The sequence below is a fragment of the Falco rusticolus genome, chromosome 5, assembly GCF_015220075.1.
Source record: "Falco rusticolus isolate bFalRus1 chromosome 5, bFalRus1.pri, whole genome shotgun sequence".
In the NCBI taxonomy this organism is placed as follows: Eukaryota; Metazoa; Chordata; class Aves; order Falconiformes; family Falconidae; genus Falco; species Falco rusticolus.
In genome coordinates, this window is record NC_051191.1 from 56,660,932 (window position 1) to 56,682,083 (window position 21,152).

A 21,152-nucleotide genomic window follows, 5' to 3' on the forward strand; every position below is an offset into this window, starting at 1 on the left:
CGAGTCCTAAGGTGGAGGGTAAAAGCCCTTTTGCAGGGAGGTGGGACGGGTGGCATGACCCTGCTGGAAGGCAAAGGGGAGACACTGTGCAAAGCAAAAGAACTGTCATGAACCCCAAACCACAAGAGAAACAAAGAAGGTTGTCCTTGTAAGTCACTTCCAGGAACCACCAAAATAAGCTGAGAGAGCATCTACCCTAGGGGCTGTAAGTCACCCTATGAGGTCACCACCACCATCTGTTGACCCTTGTCCCCTTCCAGCTATCCCAAGTGCAGGCCAGACTTCTGTCATGACTGAATGTTGGGGTAGCTTCTAGCACTGCACCGATCTCTAACCTTTCTCTCATTCCTCAGCTGAAACGTTTCACAGTCCACACAGAATCACAGAATGGCTGGGGTTGAAAGGGGCCTCTGGAGATCACCTAGTCCGACACCCTGCTAAAGCAGGGTCACTGAACCGGCTTTGTGGCTTTACACAGCTGCCAGGACAGTTCGGAGTCCCACTTCCAAGTCCCATTGTGGCCATCTTCCAGGAAACGCTCTATGCATTGCATGGTCTGCGGTTTGGATGGGTTTTAACTGTTTGGGTCTTGTTGGCAAGCACTACCCCTGGCTTCAAAGCAGCTCTGGGCTTGAGCCTAAGCCTTGTGCAGCCCAAGTTCATCGTTCAGCCATTTGTGGGCTGACTGCCCTCTTTCCCCAAGGATGTGAAACCACGTGTCATGTCTCTCCTTTGCCCACGGGTAAGCAAGCAGGGGCAACTCATCCAAAGAACCACCAGTGCAAAAAAAGCATTTAAAGACCCTTATTATTGCTTTAATAAATCTAGATCAGCATCCTTTCTGCAAGGACAAGGACCTAGGCTCTCCTGTCCTCTCCCACAGGCCTGATCTCCCTGCAGTCAGTGTGCACACTTGCAACACAGCAAACGTTCCTTGCAGCAAATAAATCAAGTCCACACAGTAATTATCCTTTCTCTGGCTGTTGGTCCCATCTGACGCGCTCACTGTTTACAGCCCCAGTTCGTAAGATGCAGCAGCTGCTTAAAAATCAGGCAGGTCACAATAAAACTGGAACATCTGTTTTGTACTGCCCACTTCATAATGCTTCATATGCCAGCTGGGAGAGCTTTGGGCAGGCTACAGGGGCCCTCTTGATCTGATGGAAAAAATGGGACAGGAATCCCTGAGGAAGCCCCACTCGTTCTCTGAGCAATGTCCCAGCCTCCAAACCTTCCCGTCTCCACTGCACTGCTACCTCTCTCTCCTGCCGCTCTTCTCTTGTCTTTTCTGACACACCTTAGTGGAGCTTCCCAGGGGTGACAGGTGACATCCGAAATTCTTTGTGGCCCCCAGGGGGCCAGCTTTCCTACCCACCTGAAAACGTGGGAAGGGCACAAAACCTTGGAGTTGCTGTAGGAGGAGATCCAGGCTGGCCCTGGCCAGGAAGGAGACATGTGCAGCCATACCGCTGGAAAGGCAAGGAGGCATGCAGCTTCCAGAGGCTTTGCTGGAGCCACACCAGGAGAAGATCACGTCTGTGGGACCAGATCCTGGATCCTGAAGCAGGTCATGGTTCAAGGAGTCAGTCTGCCTTCACCCTCCACACCGCAGCCCTCCCCGGCCGCACTCCCCTGCGAGGCAGAGGCAAGGAGAGCTGCAGTTCTCCTACTCCCTTCCCCGCCACCTCCCTAGCTGGTGAGCCAGTCAGCCTGGACACAACACACACAAACATCCTTACATTTGCATGCACACACACACACACAGAGGCCAACATTCCCTGCTCTCCATGTCCGCAGTTGGCATTGAGCAGGACTCTGGTCCCAGCTACACTGATGCACATCGGGAAAATGCCAGAAGTTGAAGGTGATGTGCTGGAGAGGAGGCAGAGCCACCACTGAGATAAGGATGTTCTTGTAGGGTCTTCTCGGCGGGACTTGGAACAGGGCTAGCCCTTGGCCAGGGGACTGACTATATTTTGTGTTGCTGAAGCTCCCTTTGCTTTTATTTGTCTTTTTTTAAATTCTAGGTTTTATTTTCTTTTAATATATATAGCTATAGATACAAAAATAACAGATAGGTTTCTCTAGAGATGATTTTTGCACCTTTGGGCTTCTAAAATAAAATATCACAATTACTGCAAATGAAAGGGGGAAAAGTTCAATTTTGTCTCCCCTTCTGACCTCCCCCTCCCCTTTCACCCTGTCTCTCCCACTCCAGATTTCCCTACATATCTTGTAATTTCTTTTCCCTTAGCAGTTTTCTTTCTTTGGAAAATGAAAGAAACAAACCCCAAAAAAACAACCACAAAAACATGCCATGGAGCCTCCATCCCCTCCTCCCATGAGCTTGCCTGCTGTGCTCACACATTCCCTTCGAAGCAAGGCTTTTCACCTCAAAACGTTTCCTGTGCTCCATGGCTGTTTGCTTTTCCCTGCTGCTGGGGCCAGATTTTCACCTGCTGTAAATCAGCATGAATCCACCTCAAGCCAGAGCTCTGCTGCTTTACACCAACAGAAGCACACAATTGCATTTTGCCAATTTACGCTCGACCTGAAGATCTGGCCCACGATTTTTAATGTTTGAAATGGAAGTATGGACAATAAGGAAGTTCCCAGAAACAGGCGAGGCAAACCCCAGATATTCTTCCCTCACTGCTCACCCTGCTTCCCTTCCCTTCGCCCTCTCCCTCCTAGTTTGGTGTAGCACCTTCTTCAGCCCCTGTTTGCTTGTTCCTCTTTAGCACTTTCTGAAATTCATAATCTCTCAGTAAAAAAAATAAATAAATCAATCTCTCTGTATATGTATATGTATATAACTAAACAGCTGCCACGCGGCAGTTCTGGCTGGAGGGTCCTGTCCCTCCCTGCCCCATGGCCTTTTGTCACTATAGTCTCTGCGGTGATAGTCCAGGTCGCGCCCTTGGGCAGGACTGTCCCCATATTGCTTGCACTCTCCCATGCCTCTGAGGTACGGTACCAGAGTATTTATTTTTTTATATATATATATGTATATATATATATATATTTACGTATATATATATATTTATAAATTTTTGTTTGCCTGGTTCTTTTTCCTGCAAATCCTTTGGAATTGCCGCTGGGGAGAAACTAGTGAAACATGCTCCCCGTGCCAGAGACCAAACACTCCCTCCCTGCGCCCCAGGGACCCTCATCTGTTCCTCTTGCTGACTCCGTCACCCAGCTCCAGCTTAGATGGGAGCGGGGAGCCGTGGTCCCCTGTTCCCAGTCTGCCTGGGCCATCTGGGTCTTCTCCTCCCCTGGGCGATGGGGTGTCCTTGCAGAAGTCTGTCACCCAGGAGGGCATTGAGAGGAAGCCCCGGGGGTCAACGGTGTAGAAGGGCTTGGCGTGGTGGACAGCAGGGCGACGCGGCGAGGGGCTGGTATGGAGGCTGCTGGTGCTGCTGCACTTCTTCACCAGCGTCAGCCCCGGCGGTGGGGGTGAGAAAAGTGAGGTCAGCGAGAGGCTGCTGAGGGTCTCAAAAGGCTCACTGTTGTTGCCACCCCCCCGCAAGCTGCTGCCTGCCCCCTCCTCATCCGAGGGGTCCATGGAGTCGTGGTGGGTGCAGCCAGGGCTGGTGCTCCCGCCACTGCTGTGACTGCGCTGGTGACGACAGATGCTTCGCAGGCTGAAGAGCCCCCTGCCCCGCAGGCTCCGGTGGCGAGAGGTGGGGGAGAGGGGGGCTGCCAAGGGTCTTTGGCTGCTGGCAGCTGGCACAGGGCACAGAGCCACCGGGAGGTCCAGGGTGCACTGAGGAGAGTCGCTGAGGTTGAGGCTGTCCTCCAGTGTGGTCTGCAAGCTGCCTGCCGAGCTGCTGCTCCGGCTGTCCAGCGAGGTATCGCTCTCAGGGGCCTGGGGAGCAGGAGTGCAAAAATACAGGTCTCAGGAGAGAGATGGGCAGGAGGCAAGACACTTTGCCGTCTTTTTTTTTTTTTTTTTTTTTTTTTTTAAAGCTATTTGGGGTGTGAAAATAAACCACAATTATAAAAAAAGGGAAAAAAACTCCAATTCCTCTCTTGCTGTTCTCTGCTGGGGAGGGCAGTTATAAACCACCTGAGCAATGATACAAAGCACCAGGTAATTCCCTTCCAGGGAAGGAGGAAAGATTTCAATATTTTAAGCTCTGATTTCATTCTGCTCCAGAATTAATCTTCCTCTCCCATGTGAAATGTTTCACCAAAAGGAAGGGTTGCTGGATCTGCTGCGAGCTCTACAGCTCTCACCACTGGGTTGTCCCTAACCACTGGTGGTCCAGTAGGCAGCAGAGCCAAGAATCCCTGTGGGTCCTTGCTCTTGGCTTCCCTGTGAACCTGCCACACAGGCTGCAGACACATCAAAACCATCAGCTGGTCGGAAGTAATGGGGTTTCTGCACATTGACCTTAGGCCCTGTACAGAGACCTCTTCTCATTAAAAAAATCAGCAATGTTTGGGAAGAGAAAAGAGGCCTCATGGTTCTTCTGACCAGCACTAGTGGCAGTGATGGTATGTAGGGCAGAAAGTTGGGGTCCCCTTCCAGCAGGGAACAGCCTTAATTTCCTTGTATCAAGGCTCAGTTATAGTTGAGCTGCATTTCAGTTGTTCCTAGGAAACTGGTCTGCTCCAGGAGATCATCACTGGGACACAGCACTGGGAATGGTGCATGCAGGACTGGAAGCAGTCTCCTGAACCACAGCTGTTCAATACAGTCTGCATCATGTAATCAGTTTACCAATTTCTCCTTTACAAGTGTTCAGCACTTTTGCCCCAGTGGTATGCCAGCTCCGGAGCTCTTTCTCTTCATGTCTAAACTTATACTTGAAGTTTCAACACCGCAACAACTCAGCGGTCTCAGCTCAAAGCTAAATTTATCCTTGGTGAATTTATACACATTTGTATTGTGCCAACAGTGTCTGTCACATAGAACTGGATAACATATGATTTTATTTCTATTTTTTAGTTTGTCTGGAATAGAGTGTCCTTGTACTCCTCCAACAGGAATTGTTTGTGGAGTATCTTCCAAGAAAATAACAGGGACCTCTACTGGACTTTGACCTCTGTCTCCTCTACTCTTCAGAAACACTTGATCTTCCCTCAACACTTTTATTCTTTTCTTTCATTAGTGAGAAATAGCTGCCTTTTCAGAAAGAGATAGCACTTTGCTGGGATGTAAGAGCTAAGTGGGCAGGAGAAAACAGTGAGCTCAGGGATGCAGTGTGTGGATGTGGCACGAAGGGCTGTGGAGGAGGTAGGTGGAGAGGAGCCTGTTCCAACCAAGAAGGTGCGTGATCTGGAGTCACGGCGCCAAGAGGAGCTGAGGCGGCTGTCATCTTCCTGGCTCACACTGCGGCTGCTGTGCATGCAGGTGTCTGCAGCACACTTGTTGCAGGGGACCCTGGAGTGAGCTAAAAGGTGATGTGATTTCATCTTTATGTGGGGCTAGCTGCAGCTATCAAGTTATTTTTTAATCTAAAGCAGAAGAATAGATGATTTCAGGGGGTGAGAGCTATACAACCACCCCTTTGCTATACAACCCTCTTTCCTCCCTGGCTCTCCTGCACTCTGCAGTCCACTGTGCTCCTCCAGCAGGTCAGAGCCAGGTTGCCCAGCCCATGGCCACAGCTACCTCTCTTCTTCCTCTGCCATCCACTCCATTCAGCCCCCTCTATTTGGGCGTGATGTGAAGATCAAGCTTTCTCAACAGAGGGAAGCGGAGGCCCTCACCTGATGAAGAAGTGAGCAGTTCACACTCGGAGATCTCAGTGATGCCCATGAGCCTTGCAGAGAGATCTTAGGAAGGTTCTGCGGACATGATACTTTCTCAGGCCCTGTCTGGGTGGCAGAGATGGCTGGGTGGAAAAATTCTGCTGGTACAGGCAACAGAGGGCAAGACGCACCTGGAGAGAAGGGGCTGGGAGGAACTGACAAAACATCAAAAGAAATGGGAAGGAGAACAGAAACAGAAAAAAAACAAGAAGTTGAAGAGTCCTTTGATTTGATTTAGTACTTTTGCTGCTGTATACCAAGTGTCCTGGAAGTCTAGTGTACAGAGGACATTTAGTAACACACACTCCTGGCCAAGAAGTCTCAGTCTAGTGTTCACACTTTCTACACAAGGACCAAAACCTGCACCAGATCCAGAAGGTATAACATAGCTCAGAGCTATAAAGCAACAGCCCAGTTTGCCTCTCCCTCTGCGTTCGCAGAGAAATGTTCTGTGTGCATCACTGCCAGAGGACTTTCATCCCAGATCCTGCAAGGCAAGGGACAAAGGGAGATAAATAAACCGGCAGTTTGGGAAACCTGGGGACCACAGGACATCAGAGTGTGCTCAAGAGTAGAACCTGGAGCACTTGCACCAAGGGCAGACACGTATTACATGTTCCCTGACCCTGAGGAGCCTGGTCTCAGGGGGGCAGCCAGATTTTACCGTGATGAGCGAGCACAGTTCATCCGGCTGGTTCATCAGGGGACTCTGTCCCCTCTCTTCTCTGACCCTGCATGGGTACACTGCTGTGAATGGGAATCGGCTTCTTCATGATCCTTCAGATAGTCAAGACTGAGGAGGATATAAGGTCTAGCAGCAAAAGAAGGAAATTCTCCTCACTCCATTCCTGAAGCCTGGCAAACTGAAAGCTAACTCTTGGTTAGTGTAACTCCACATCACACTAACTGCATTCCTGGCAGGGAGGCAGCAGGAGAAAGGCAGGTTAGCTGAACCAACCCATGCTTTCAGCAGACCCAGAGAATGAGGAGAGCTGTGCTCACCTTTGGTACTTTCATGCTTTAGCCAAGACTGGACAGAGTTGAAAGAAGTGTTCTCCTTTTCACACAGGTAACTGTCTGGGTTCGTAGAGCCATCTGCACTGGATACTGGGAGCAGGCATTCCCCCACATTGCCTACCCCATTGGAGTCAGGGCTGTCCTGGCTATCCTGCTGGAAAAAATAAGTGAAGTTTAATGGCAGATGACACAGCAGACTTGTCAAAGGCTCAAGGAGGGCTGATTCTGAAGACACCTTCAAACTAGCTAAGGGATGCTTAGGTTTCCAGCCCAAATACCCTAAATTTAGGCTCATTCAGAGGAAGTTACTGACAGCAGTAAAGAGAACTTCTAAAAATATACATCCCCTTTCTCTCCTCAAATCCTTCCCCATGATATGTCTCTATGGAGAAGCTCTTGAAGAGTGACCAAAATTTATATTCCTCAGCAGGGACACTTGGATGAATACAGAGCACTTCAAATAAGCAGGGGCAGAAACACAGCACATGGCATAACATGCCCATAACTGCCTGAGGCTAACCTTGATCTCCTTAGGACTCAGCTGAGAAGTGCTGCGATTGTCTGACTCATCTCCTAGAAGGATGGAAGAGGACTTGTCTGAGTTGAGGGATAATGCTTCCATTTCAGCCAGCTGGACCTGCAGGAAGGGAAAGGAGCTGTCACGGGTCATGTCTGACATCCACATTTCAAGCAGTCACACTGTTTGTGGTGGACAAATGAGAGCCTGTAGACCCAAGATCAATTTCAGGTTATATTCCTTGGATACATCAGATACTGCCTAACCCAGACCTGGGCTGAGCAGGAGAATCCACTTTTTAAGCAAGGCTGAGCATATGATCTGCAAGCAGCCCACCACCCGTCCATGCTCCTCTAGTGCTAGAGCTGGAGGAAGGAATCCTGAATCTGCCCCAGCGGTACGGCTGGCACAAGGCCCTGCAAGTAAAGCCAGGCAGGGAGAGGGCTCCCTCAGGCCTCTGACAAGGGCCTGCTCTGCTGAGGGACAAGGAGTGGACCCCTCTCTCGGAAGGTGCCATGGACAGCCCTGCTTAAACATGAAGATGCTTTCATTCCAGGGATAGTCATGCCTCTTGCAGTCCATGCCAGTATCATGCTTTTCATATTCTCTTACCTTCACCACTGAAACCCTATTTCCCCTCCAGTTTCCCTGTGTCTTCCCTCTCCCCTCCCCTCTAACCTACCCAAGATCTCAGCTAACACCACCTCCCATCCTGCTCTCCCTCCCTAAACTCACCTGTCCCCCACACTCATACCTGTGGTTTCTGAAACCAAGTCTGACCACTGCATCTTTCTCATCCTTGAGCCCCAGCTCCACTCGAGTCCCACGCCTGACCTTGCTGCATCTTTTGGCCTGTTTTACACTACACATGCCCTTCTCCCATCCTCTTTCCCCTAAGCTTTCAATTTCCCTCTGCCTGATATCTCTTTCCCACAATGCTTGAAAAGCATCTCCTTTTTCTAGTAACCTTAGCAGCTGCTCTGTCCCTCCTGTGCTTGGCTTTCTGTCACTGTCTCTAGAGGCCCACCAGTTCCCACCACCAACACCTGACACTCTTGAGAGCTATATTCTGGGTTGTCTCAGTCAGGACAGCTTGCTTCCTGACCATTTATCTTGTCCTCCCTTGTGTTTATGTTTGCAAGAGGTGGGTACTGCTTTTGTGCTATAAGAGCAGGTGGAACATTTGGAGAGATGACTCCTTCGAGCTGGGAGTTTCGTGGTTTGTGCCAATGCCAGAGACTGGAAGAGGTCTCCATCTGAGGGATAACGCACTTGGAACAAACAGGGTGGAAAACCAGAGCTGGATTTAAGTAAAGGGCACAAATGCCATCCTTATTTGGGATATTATTTGACATAGGAACATCGTGCTGTTCAACCATGAAGAGAGTCCAAGCCAACAACTCAGAGCGCAGATGCACCAGAGAGCACACAATGAAGTTATGTCAAGCACGCTACACAGTCACCAGTCAGCAACTACTTGCGTAGAGAAACACAGTCTTCATTCAGTCCCACTTAACGTGCGTACTCATCCATTACTCGCCTAAGTGCTTGTTACACCAGAACAGCCTTACAGCTGTAATTGTACAGACACAAGCGTGAAATGTGATAACATCTGCAGCTACCTTCTCCATCCATAAAAAAGGGGGTTAACAAAAGTCAGAATAGTCCGTTCTTCACTGAACTGCTGGCTCACAAATTCTAGCCACCCTGGGATCTATACAAAAACCATAATCAGCAAAGTAATGAACAGTTAAATGACATGGGTGGAAACACGGTTCACTGCTGCTCACTGGCAAACTCTGGCCTCTGGCTAAACACACTATCAGCCACCAATACACAGACGTCTAACTGTCAACCAGCCCAAGAGTGAAAGGACAGCAATGACAAGAGAAGAGGTTAGCGGTATGAAAAAAAAAAAGATGGTTTGTTCTTGTAGTTTCCCTTACTGCAGAATATTTTAAAATCTTCTGACTAAAGATGAGGAACAAAAATTTTTTTAAATTGCAGCGGGGGAGAAGGGGCTGTTCACTAGGTGCACAATCCATGAAAACTGCCAGGGACATCAACCTGAGACTATGAACTGTGCACACATATGCCTCAGAAAATAACTAGTTGCAGTTATATCTTTAAAAACAGAGACCCATGATTACAAAAATCCTTAATTGTACAAATAATTGGTTTGAAAATAAGACGCCAGCAGCATAACTGGGAAAGATATTGAGCATTTCTACTCAACGCAACAAAAAGCTTAGCACACATTAATACCTCTGAGCATATGTTTAAGTGTTGTGTCCATCCACTGTGCTCAGCATCTTGACAGATTAAACTGGAAACGAAACGGCAGTGAACATTTTTGGCTAATATGTGATTTTTGTCTACAGGGCAGGGACAAGGGTGATTTGATGGGCAGCAAGCATACTGTTTTCGAAAACACATGTATTGGACTGGATAAAAACTGTTTTGTTGAAAACTTTCTGACTCCATGTAGTGTTTTCTTGTTGGAATTTCCTCAATGTTTTTTATACTATGAAATATGAAGAGAAGGTCATGATCAACCATGACTTAAAATCCTGAGCTGTAGTTTTGATTCATATGATCAGAAATAAAATATCTACATTTTACTTCTAAAATTATCCTTGCAGATGTAGTTTCTTTTAAGTTCCACATTTCAGATGTATTGAAATACCAATTTTGAAAAATAATTTATGTCTCTATAACAGCCATTAGAAAAGATGACCTAAGAATAATTCTTTGGTTCTGATTATTCTGTTAAACTCTTTGCTGTGGCTGTGGGTTGCATTTAAAAGATTTTACTGTCTAGTTTCCTTGATGGGAAGGTAAGAAAAATCTGTTGTTGTCTTCATCCCTAGGCAGGGTACTGAAGTTCTGGAAGGTTTTCAAATGCAGCAAACTAGATGCAAATGACTTAATTTTGGGGTAGTAATTCTGGAATGCCTTAGAAGACCTGATTTTCTGAGAAGGCTGAGCACCGATTCTTGAATATAAGGACTTAAGTAAAACAATGGAAATAGCAGTTAATTGAAAACTAGTTATTTGGCTGCATTAAAGCAGCATCCATGTGTGAAGTGTTGCAGTACTGATGAACTACAGCAACATTCAAAATTTGATACTTGCAAAGGGAAGCTACGAGACAAGCAGATGGCTGAAAGGCTAAAAAAAAATCGGAGCATCAGAATTAGGCATCTGAAGCCAAACAAAATACTGTTTTCTTCAAACATGGATAGAGTAATTTGCCAGTGAGAGCTCTCTTCCCAGGCTGCCTGGTTTCTTTATAAGCAATAGCAACACATCAGGTTAGTTATGGGGAAGGAGATGGTGGAGAATGCCACTGATGTACTGATTTACTGTCAGATGAGTCACACTACTGTTACAAGTCTGACCACAATCACAGCACTTAAATACAATCAAATTATTTCAGGAACAAAATTAAATCTGCTACTCACCTAACTTCTCCCAGACTACTTTGCTCCTGAAGTTTCACAACCTGAAAAGACTAATTGCTTAGGGAAGTTTTCCAAAGCGTCTACTAACTTTAGAAGCACAACTCTAAGCCATCTGATGTCCTGCTCTTAACAACAAATCCTTTGTAGCCAACAGGCTCTACATCAGAAAAGAGACTCTCAAACTTTCTCAGTGGGCCCATTTTTATGTAATTTTTGCTCAAACTAATTAACTGGTTTTCACCACAAACCAATCCTTGCTCACAGGCGGTGACTATTCAACAAAGCATTTAAGCATGTGCTTAATTCATTGACCTCACTAGGGAATAAGCAAGCACAAGCTTAAAATGAAGACAAAACACATGATTAAATCTCTCACTGAATTGCCCCCAAGTGCTGTCATTGGGGTGAGATTCTTTGAGTTGTCCATACAACATGAGCTTGAACCTCTGCTTTTCTTGCAGAATTGAACACAACAAGAGCTGCCAGGATGCCTTCATAGTCATTTCTTTATAGTTCATTCAGTCCCTCCTGACCTGCGTCCTGGCATATCTCATCTTTCCACCACCTCAAGAGTTCCCCCGTGGCTAAGGAGGGCAGGCCTGTACTAGAGACAGTATCAGCGATTCATGACAGATGACAAACACAGGTCAACAAGCTGTCTGTCTACACAATCCACAGCCAGGAGCACACATCAGATGACCTGCGGGCATGTGGGCATGGGTGTGCAGGTCTTGGGGGGGAGAGTCCCCTCACGCATCCTCGTACGCAGGTTACCTCTTGCTTGTCATGGTTACACTTCTCGCACATGGCCGGCGAGGAGTAATGATGGAAGACGGAGCCCGATAGGTTATCGATGATCATTAACTCCCCGTCGAAGGAGTCCTTAATAATTAAAGAGACACTGTCCAGCCATAAGTTCTCCTAGGGGACAAGAAAGGGGGGAGGATGGGAGAGGTCATTTTAAGAATGCCGAGTGTTTTGCTTCAGATTTTCATGTGAATTTGGGGCTGGGTTCTCCACCCTGACTCAGCTGGAGCAGCACCTTGTTCTGCAGGTACCTGCACAGGGTCACTGGGGGAGTATTTGCTCCTTAGGGTGTGTAAAGGTGCCGGAGTTCAGTGCAAAAAAAAAAAAGGGGGGGGGGGGGGGGAGGGGAATGACACGACTGTCTTCACTCACTGTCAGTGCACCACGGCACTGCTCATGCCTGTCTTCCAGCTCTGCTGGAGTGCCTCGCTACTGATCTGCCATTCTCTCACTCTCTTCTCCTGAGCTCCTCTCTCAAATTTGTTCCTAGCACACCTTCAACTGATCTGCTCCACCCCTCCTCTGCTGGCCCTCAGGTTCCTACACAATGACAACGAACAGAACCCACTGCTGTTACAGCCTTGTCCCTACACAATGCTACCAACTCGTAAGTCTACTGCTGAAAGCAAACCTCTCATCATCAGGTGGAAGTGTCTGCTACTGCTAAGCCCTCAGTCATCTAGGCTGCCCAGCTTCTCCCCACAGCTACTTCCTGCAGTCTGGCTGGTAAGCTCATAGGCATACTCACCTGTGCTGGAGAGTAACATCTCATGCATAGACGTCCTTCAGGATCTGTTCTCCCACCGCCTCCTCCACTTCCTGCTCCTTTTCCCTGTCCTGAATTTGAGGAGCCTGACTTGCGGGAGCACAGCCCATGTGCAATTTCCAGCTCAATCTCAGCATCCATCTCTGCATCCTCCTGGGCCTCCTTGTTGCTGTCGTCAAGATGTTTCATGAGCACAGCTACCACCACATTGATGAGGACAAACTGGGCTGTGAGCACAAAGCTGACAAAGTACAGTGGGGAGATGAACTGCAAGTTGCTGAGGCAGCTTCTGTCATCGTGGCTGCAGTCACGCAAGGTATCCTTGAGGGGAAGTTGGGTTTGAGAGGGAACGATGCAAGGAAGGAAGGACTAAAGTAAGAATACAAGCTTGGCTGCTCCTTCTGTCAAAAAACACTGATGCCAATGAAATAACAAGGCAAACATTTCTATCACCCCACACCCTCTGGGATCATGAGGTCCTCAAAGAACCTAGGACACTATCTGATCACGTGCTCTCTGCTTCAGAGCAAATACGTCCAAAGGTGTACAAAACAAACTACTTTCAGACCACCACATGTTGCTGCCACTGATACCCCCATACACATGAGCAAGAACAAAAATTAGCAGTCTGGTACTGTCTTCTCCCATCCAGACTCAAAAGCACCATATGTGTTTAAAGAACTTTCCTCTCTCCATGTCCATTGAAGGAAGAAAGTATTTATTATATTTGGCCCTGGTAGCTCTGCAGATGGGTGCCATGCCCACCACACACTCAGCTTTCATAATAGACCTTACAACAGTGGATATTCCCTCTTAGCCTGGACAGTCTTCTTGTTCCTCTTAAGGACAATCTGCAGTTCTCTCAGTCAGATGTCTGTAGGACTAGACGAGCCCCAGGTCTGAGTTACCGTGGTGGGGAGGGAGATTCTGGCCCAAGCAGGGACCTTATCTAGCAACCCAGCTCCTGCGCTCCTTCCCTTTTCTAGACCAAGCACTGCTGAACAGAGCACACCGTCAGGATTTCTCCTTCCCCACAATAAGGACATCCACATCCCTGAGGCCCAGTTACCTTCATGATCCCGTTCCAGTTGTCTCCTGTGGACACCTGGAAGAGTGTGAGAAAGGCCATCCCGAAGTTCTCAAAGGTGGCGTGGCGGCTCATGCCCTCGCAAGGGTTCTCATCATTGCATACTGAAAGGAAGGGGATCGTGGTTATCAGCGGAGGACACACTGCCAGCCCTGAGAGATCAACAGCAGGAACCAGGGAAGGGGACTTCAGGCTTCTCACAGCTTGGAGACCTCAGGTAATGGCATCAGCACCCTGCCCAACAGTTGGCTGTTGTCCAGCAATACACAGAAATCCCCGATGGCCCAGCCCTGGGATATCAGGCAGCATAACTCAGTTGCTCGGGAGTATCCTCCCAATGTGTCATTGTGCTGCCTTTCTTCTTGATCAATATTCCATGACAAGATATGTAAATAAACTCTCCCTGAGTTTCTTGTAATCTTGGAGGCAGTATCAAGGTAGGCAGTACAGAAAAAGCAAAAGTTTAAGAATGAAGGAGAAACCAGATGCTGCTTTTATTTCGTTAGGCTGTTAGGACAATAACAATTTAGAGAGAAATTCCTCTTCTATCAATTACACATAAGGGAGAACACAGGTCATCAAGTAATTCAGTCCCTTTATTGAATGAGTACTGATTTTGAGAAATCTCAGTTTCCCAGCAGGTCTGTAACTCACACTGGAGCATGGTCTGCTTGAGACTTACCCAATTTTCCAAAGAGCTCCACTCCTAGAGCAGCATAGATGAAGAAGAGGAGCATGAAAAGGAGTCCAAGGTTTCCCACCTGAAAGCAAACGGCATGGTCAGCCTACCCCAAAGTCCCTTTCATCTGTACAGGGAAGTGTTTCTATCTTTCAAAGCCTGAAGAGAACAGCAGCAAATTCCCAGTGTACAAATGCAACCAAACAATTGTTCAGCACTGGGGAAATCACCAGTGATGGCACCAGTTGCAACTGGCTTTGAAGGATGCTCTTTTCCCAGCTACCTCCACTCCAGCACAAGCTGTGGTCAGGACTGACAAAAGTGTACAGTTTCCAGCCGCACTGAAGACAAGCACATTGGAGCAGGGTGAAGGACAAGCTACAAATTACAGCATACGTCCTACAGTGCTATATGCCCCACCAAACCGCTCGAGTCCCTTGAAGTTTTATGCTCAAGTGAAGAGTGCAATAGCAGTGCCCCAAAGAGGCAGGGACACAGGAACACCAGCTCCTGCCATGAACCAGGCAAAGCACGGTGGGGCAAGGCACCAGATACACGTACAGGTTACAACAGGGCTTATGGAAGGAGTAGGCAGGTGGGAAGGAAGAAGGGTAAAGAGGCACTTCTGAAATGCATGGAGACGAGGAGAAGAGGGAAGAGGAGACTATGAAGGAGTCAAGAGAGGAAGCAGAGCTTTCTTTGCATCTCGTGAATGATAGGTCAAAGCCTGATTTCTGGACCTCCAGCAGCTGCTGTTTGGAAACCCCCAACGCAGGGATTGCTGCTCTGTGGTGCACAAAGGCAGCAGTGCCACCAGCAAAGTGTCTTATTTTTTTCTATCACCTAAAAAGTGCTAAAAAGCACTGCCGCCAAGTCCTCACTCTCCCAAACCACTGCTTGCCTCCGAATCTCCTGCCTCCCAGCATGTGGGGCAGCCAGGTTATATGTGAGGAGCAGGAGGGGGTTTTGGAAGAGGTAGGCTGAACCAGAACAGAATGTACCAGTAACGGTTAGCACACTGTTGGTGGAATGACAGAAGTGCAGGGAAAAATTAAGGCCCTAACTGGTATATGGGTGTTTCTGAAAAACTGAACAGTGTCTGGTCTGAATGCATGCGGTCACTGGGCCTTTGTTAGGATCATCCACTTCAGGAGTCTAATTTAGTCACTGCAGCCACTGTGCCATTCAGTTTCAGGAGAGATATAAATGATTCAGCCCACCCACTCCCCTGGGCTGCCATATCCTGGCTCCCTACATGCCCAGTGGAAGGAATTGTTTCTGATGACACCATAGTAAATGCTGTGAACACACACCTCTGGGTCTGTGCCTACAGGACATTAAAAAAAAAAAAAAAGAAAAAAAGAAAAAAAAAAAGAGTTAATAAAACTTAGCTAAGGGCTGAATTTCCAAAGGGCTTTTTAAAATTAAGACTCTATTCAGTATTAAGAATTGTTGCAGTATAACAAAGGCAGGAAGGGAACTGAAACAGGACAACTGACGATACCTTACATGCCATTAGCAAGCCAAAATCCCTGATGTGAGTCTGTGGTCTAGGAACATAAAGAGAAAGGTCGAGAGGAGGAAAAAGCGCAAGGGGAAGGACAGCTTATTTTAAACTGCTTCTTTTGGCAAAGCCAATAAATCTTGGAGAATAATATTACAGATAATTCAATTGTCCCCTGAAGACCCAGCGTATAAAATATGGAGACTAAATTCAATCTTTTAGCAGTAAAACTGGGGGATTTTAGTCCTTCTTTAAGTGCAGATTTTAACACAACTTTAACAATGCAGTGACTTTTGATCCATCTATTATATAACTGTATTAAAGTCAACCTGTTACAGAAGGAAGCAAAAGCCAGTCAACAGGAAGTGGATTGATCACAGGCTTTGATGCTGGAAGAATTAAGCACTGCTTGTTATTACCTTCCAGGGAATACCTGGAGGCCAGACCTTTACACATCTGCTTGCAAGGGTTTTGTGGCAGATATTAATGACGATCCAGAAGATCTGACCTAACATCTTGGTTAGTAAAGAAGCTGTAGATGAATGTGAGACAGAAACCCCAGAACTTATAAAATATGGAAGAATATACTTGTGGTTTGTGGCTAGGACTAGAGCAGGGCTCAGAGGCTTGAGCTGAGGTCCCAGTTGTGCTTTCTGCCATCCTGAGCAAAACACCTCACTGCCTGATGACTCAGTTTCTCCATCTACATGACAGGGATATGAATGTTTCATCCTCACTCATTTATTCTCTATATTTTGGGGACAGAAGTTGGTCTCAACATTTAGGTGCAAATATATTGCAGAGTCCTCTGACCAAGGGCTTCTGGATACTACTTCAGTCAGCTCTTAATAGCTGTGTGCATTTATCTGGGTTGCAGAAGAAACATGCCACAGACATGCAGACACTGGATCTGGAGACTGCTCCATTCCATATCCTCACGTGAGAAAAATCAGCTGTGGTGGCTCCTGGAATGGAAAAGAGCAAGGTGCAAAGAAGCTGCACTGAGCCAGTCTGGGGCAGCAGAACCAGAACTAGTAAACATTACTGGCGCAAAGCTGTCTGCTATAAGAACACCCTTATTCTCCTGTTTCTTTCATTGTCCAGTATATCTCCCAACTACCCAGCCCCCAACTACCCTGAATGATTATATAATTATCTATTCTACATATGAATTATACAATTATTATTACAAAATCACAAATTATTGTTGTTTAATAAAAAGCATGGGAGATCAGACAGTGCTCAGGATCCATAAATGGTCACAGTGTTTCCTCCTTGCTTTTGTGTCATAAGATTCCTCTAATTCAGATTGACATTTACTGTCACCAACATTAAAGTAAGCTCCTTGGGTAACTACTCGTGCTGTTTTCAGATTGATTCTCAGCCCTGCATCGCTCACCAAGCCTGGCACATTAGCTGATAAATCAACTGAAAAATGCCTGTGCATTTTGATACCGTGCATTACAGCTGCCTGCTCAGGGCCTGCCAGGGGAATGGTCTGATGTATGATCAGTAGAGCCCTTGGTGCCATTACTCCCTGCTTAACAAATCTCTCTCACGGATCCAAAAGGAAGGGGACCAGTCTCCTTGGCTGCTCATCCATCACAGAGGATCCTCTCAGTGGGCTTGAAGCCTGTGTAAAGCACCATGTCAGCATCTCATTTGGGAACAGCTGCCGCTCACAGCTCATGAAATCCTTCTGTCTAGCTGTCTTGCAGTAGACACTTAACTGCCGGCTGCGTGAGTCACAACAGAGCGTGTCACTGCTCCTCATACATGAGAGGCTCAGAAACACAAAGAGATCCAGGAGGAGAAAGGAAGAAAAGAAAGTAGGAAAGGGGAGGCACTGGCTAAGAAAAGTAGTGACAGCAGCGTGAAAGAAAGAGGCAGGGGGGGAAATGGGGCACAGGGAAAGGTGAGAGGGCAGAAATGCAAAGACCTCCTTTCCTCCTGAAATGGCTGCCAGTCAGTCTTCCCTTCTTACGGAGAGGGCAGAGAGGAGCCGGGGGCTAGCTGCAAGCAGTTAGACACTAGCTAGACATGGTGGGAAGAAATCTGCCCTTATCCAGGGAATCAAGCCTTATTTCATTCACCTGCTGGAAAACAGATGTGAGGTAAGCTGCATCCCCGTGATTGACATGATAACCTGGACAACACCTATCTGAAAAGAGTTGTACCCCCGTGAATGACACGAAAACATGGACATCACCTTCAGGCAGTTGCCTGCACAACACAGTAGACATCACCTCTGAGACTCAACATGAATTAACCCTGTGGAAAAAGGGAGCAGAAAAGGAGAGTCTTTGGGGCAGCTGGTCTGTTTTACCTGTGGCAGGGCTTGAACAACTGTATCCAGCAGTGCTCGCATTCCTGTGGCCATCTTCAGTAGCTTCAGGACTGCCACAACAAGCACAAGAGAAGTCACTCAGACTGAGATCAGTAGGTCCATCCTCTGTGTGACTTACTAATGGCAGTAGCACAGGACAGATGTCCTGTCTCCTTTTGCCCTAGAAAACCTGGATTGTCCCCCTCAGCTCCCTTCTCCCTTTTCCCACTTCTTTTGACTGTACAATGCCAGTGGTTCCTTCTCCTCCAGTCCATCTCTTTAGTAAATACTCTGTTCCTGCCACCCGTGCCTATTGAACTTCTTTTGCTTCACCCAGTCTGGTCAAGAGGCCTCTTTCCCCCAGCAACGTGTATCACAATTCTCCCTCTGCTCTGACTTTTCATTCCACCACTTTTTCTTCCTCCAGCCACCTGGCAGCTCAGCACACTTTGGCCACCACCAGGAAGATTCAGTCCCCTCCCCATGTAAACTTCAACCTGCTTGGTGGTCCCCTCTCCAAACACCGCTGCCATACTTGCCCCATAAAAGAAAAACAGCGAAAGTTCAGCTCTTGTGTGATCTACTTACCCTCCTGGTCCTTCACCTCCCGTTCAAACCACCACATCTAAATACCTCGCTAAAGGAAGCCAGAAAGCCTTAGCCTCCAAGCTGTCCTTTGCCACATCCTCGCCTCTCTCCCAGGGCTAGGCGCAGGGTGAGCCCATGACTCCGCGGCTACTGCTCAATGAGTTATGGCACCAAGTCCCACTCCATGGTCACCTACACCCCTGCCTTTGGCTAGTGTCTCTCTCACCCCGGGCGATACGCAGCACCCTCATGATCCGGATGATAGTGGGGTTAATTGGGAGAGCAGCATTGATTTCAATCTCTTCCAGCGTGATGCCCATGACAGACAGCAGCACAATTGCCAGATCTAGCTGGTTCCACCTTAAGAAGAAAAATTGAAGAGAACAAAGGAAGATGGAGTTTTTCCATTTCCCTGAAAAAGAAAGTGAATTGTCTCCACTTCAACCTAAATATTTCTTTATGTATGAGTTCAAGGCCCTGCTCCGAGTCAGCCTATATGGGCTTTTGTAGACAAACAGAGATTCACTTTGCACACACCCTGAGCAGCCAGAGGCAAGCCAGCCTGATCTGAAAGCACGAAACTGTGTTACTGTGGTGCTATGCTTTGACTAATGGGCTCAGCTTTTTACGACCTTACTACCTTGAATCAGCTTTGTTATGTACTGTTCTGCTTCAGTGTGCTCCTAGTTTGCCTCAAGGGCAGGAAAAAATATGGCTTTCCTTAACCCCACCTCCTTTGCTTTCTAGCCTAACCAGCAGATGCCAACCAAGAGGCAATTTCTGGACAACTCTTATTATTACCTAGGCATTGCAGCTCAGGTGGGCTAAGGGTAAGTCCTTGCTGTGCAGAACTGGAAGGCAGTCAGAGCACTCTGCTACCCTCTCACACTCCAGACAGGGATCCATCCTCAAAACCTCCACCCCAAACCCAGCTGTCTCGCAGCCACGGTTGACATAACCCTCTGCTCACCTGTCTTTGAAGAATCGCCGCAGACCAAACGCCACCAGCTTGAGGACTGCCTCCAACACAAAGACAGTGGTGAACAGGTAGTTGCAGTACTTGAGGGCGGTCTCCAGGGACTGCCAGCGGAAAGAGAGGGTAAAGAATTGAGGCAAAAGCAACATCGCGTGCACAAACCTGTGGGGGGACTCTTCTGAGTGCCAGGAATTCCCTTGTTGGTGAGGAAGCTACCCCATGCCTCCTATCTACTTGAATGTGGAGGCTGCCTACTAAGGGCAACCACCAGCTGGCCCCTCTGCCGCATGTTGTTCTCAGGACTGGTTATTGCTCCTTTCCTCTGTACTGCTCAGCATGTTAGGGAGGAGGAGGCTATTGCAAGAAGAGTCCACCAGGTACCATCAGCCTCTTCTTCTGCCAGTAGCCCATGCCACCTGGATGACACCATGTTAACAGCACTGGCATAGCTATCAACCAGTATGAGGCATGAAAGTTATTCCAGGTGAGGATACAAGTCATCTCTGATGGGGAGAAACCCCTCTGTGCCTGCCTGCTGGGGCAGGTATATGTCATATCTCTTAGCTGTTGGGCTTCCGGTTCTTTTATGTGCTGCTCCTTCTCTGCCACCAAGGACCAGTGGGCAGTGGGCAGCATGTGGTGGTACTTCATACTGGAAGGGTTTGAGGTGCTTTGGGAAGATTCTTTAGCAGAACCTGACAGCAGGCTGACATGGCTGGACCTGCATTCCAGTGGAAGGAGCTGAGGAGTAAGGAAGAGGAGTGACTTGTTCAGGAACAAAGGCCTGATGTGAGGATGACAACAGATAACGATTGAGAGTTCCTGCATAGTAAAACTGGGCACCATCAAGGGTAAGATAAAAGCTGGGTAGCTGGGCAAGAAACAGAGGAGCCTGGCAGTGGATTTGAATAAGGATGGACAGATTCAGTTCTGTATCAAAGCTTGAGCTATCTCGAACAGCGCCTGCTCAGACACCAGAGCTGTCACCTAAACCAAGGGTCTCCTGAAGAGAAAACTGAAATGCCACCAGGAAGATGTCATGATGAATGCTCTGCCTACATATGGAGGCAGAAAGCTCCTTTGATATGTGCAACCATTTTTTTTCCATCAAATGCATCGAGAGCTTTGCCAGGAACACTAGAGGTACATGGTCTTCCCCAGCCAAAGGATAAAACTTACTTGGCCTTCAAGGCCCTTTACTGGGAATCACCCCTTGCAGCTGAGAGAGGCTCTGCTCAGCACTTTGGCCCTGCAGCCTCTCTTACAGAAAAAAGGTGGCTCAGAAAAGACATCTCATCCCACGACATGCAGCCAGCCAATCTAGTCCTCACAGCGCAGGCCACACGGCAGGGGAACTGGACTAACGTTTGGAAACCTGATGCAAAGCCTGAAGCTCCCAGGACACTGGTGCTTCCACCACTCCTCTTAGGACCCAGGGGAACACACAAAAAAGACCAGGCAGCTAGATCTGGGTGACCCACATATCTACTTAATAATACAAAGCACAAAGACTTAATTGCACCATGCTTTCCATAGGCCCAGCTCTTGCTTAGATGCCTTCTCTCTATTGATCCTAATGGATAACAAGTGTCTGAGTAGGCGCTACCTGTCTGGATACATACAAAACTCTTCACATACTTTTGCCCACTACAATAACG

General features: G+C 47.8%; 1 protein-coding gene across 2 annotated transcripts in view; it reads right to left on the reverse strand.

The window, feature by feature from the left end:
* Nucleotides 1–336: 336 nt before the first annotated feature.
* CACNA1I (calcium voltage-gated channel subunit alpha1 I) overlaps nt 337–21,152 on the reverse strand; it is a 92,028-nt gene continuing 71,212 nt past the window's right edge. The window contains exons 25-35 of one of the 2 annotated variants that reach the window (XM_037390312.1): nt 19,489–19,598; nt 18,745–18,878; nt 17,931–18,001; nt 14,104–14,182; nt 13,404–13,525; nt 12,317–12,655; nt 11,536–11,682; nt 7,301–7,417; nt 6,766–6,934; nt 5,722–5,918; nt 337–3,871 (exon numbers count right to left, since the gene is read on the reverse strand). In XM_037390312.1, the coding sequence (XP_037246209.1) occupies nt 3,170–3,871; nt 5,722–5,918; nt 6,766–6,934; nt 7,301–7,417; nt 11,536–11,682; nt 12,317–12,655; nt 13,404–13,525; nt 14,104–14,182; nt 17,931–18,001; nt 18,745–18,878; nt 19,489–19,598 (2,187 nt within the window). In that variant the 3' untranslated portion in view covers nt 337–3,169. The remainder of the gene's footprint in view (nt 3,872–5,721; nt 5,919–6,765; nt 6,935–7,300; nt 7,418–11,535; nt 11,683–12,316; nt 12,656–13,403; nt 13,526–14,103; nt 14,183–17,930; nt 18,002–18,744; nt 18,879–19,488; nt 19,599–21,152) is intronic. The other variant, XM_037390311.1, reaches the window with a different exon arrangement.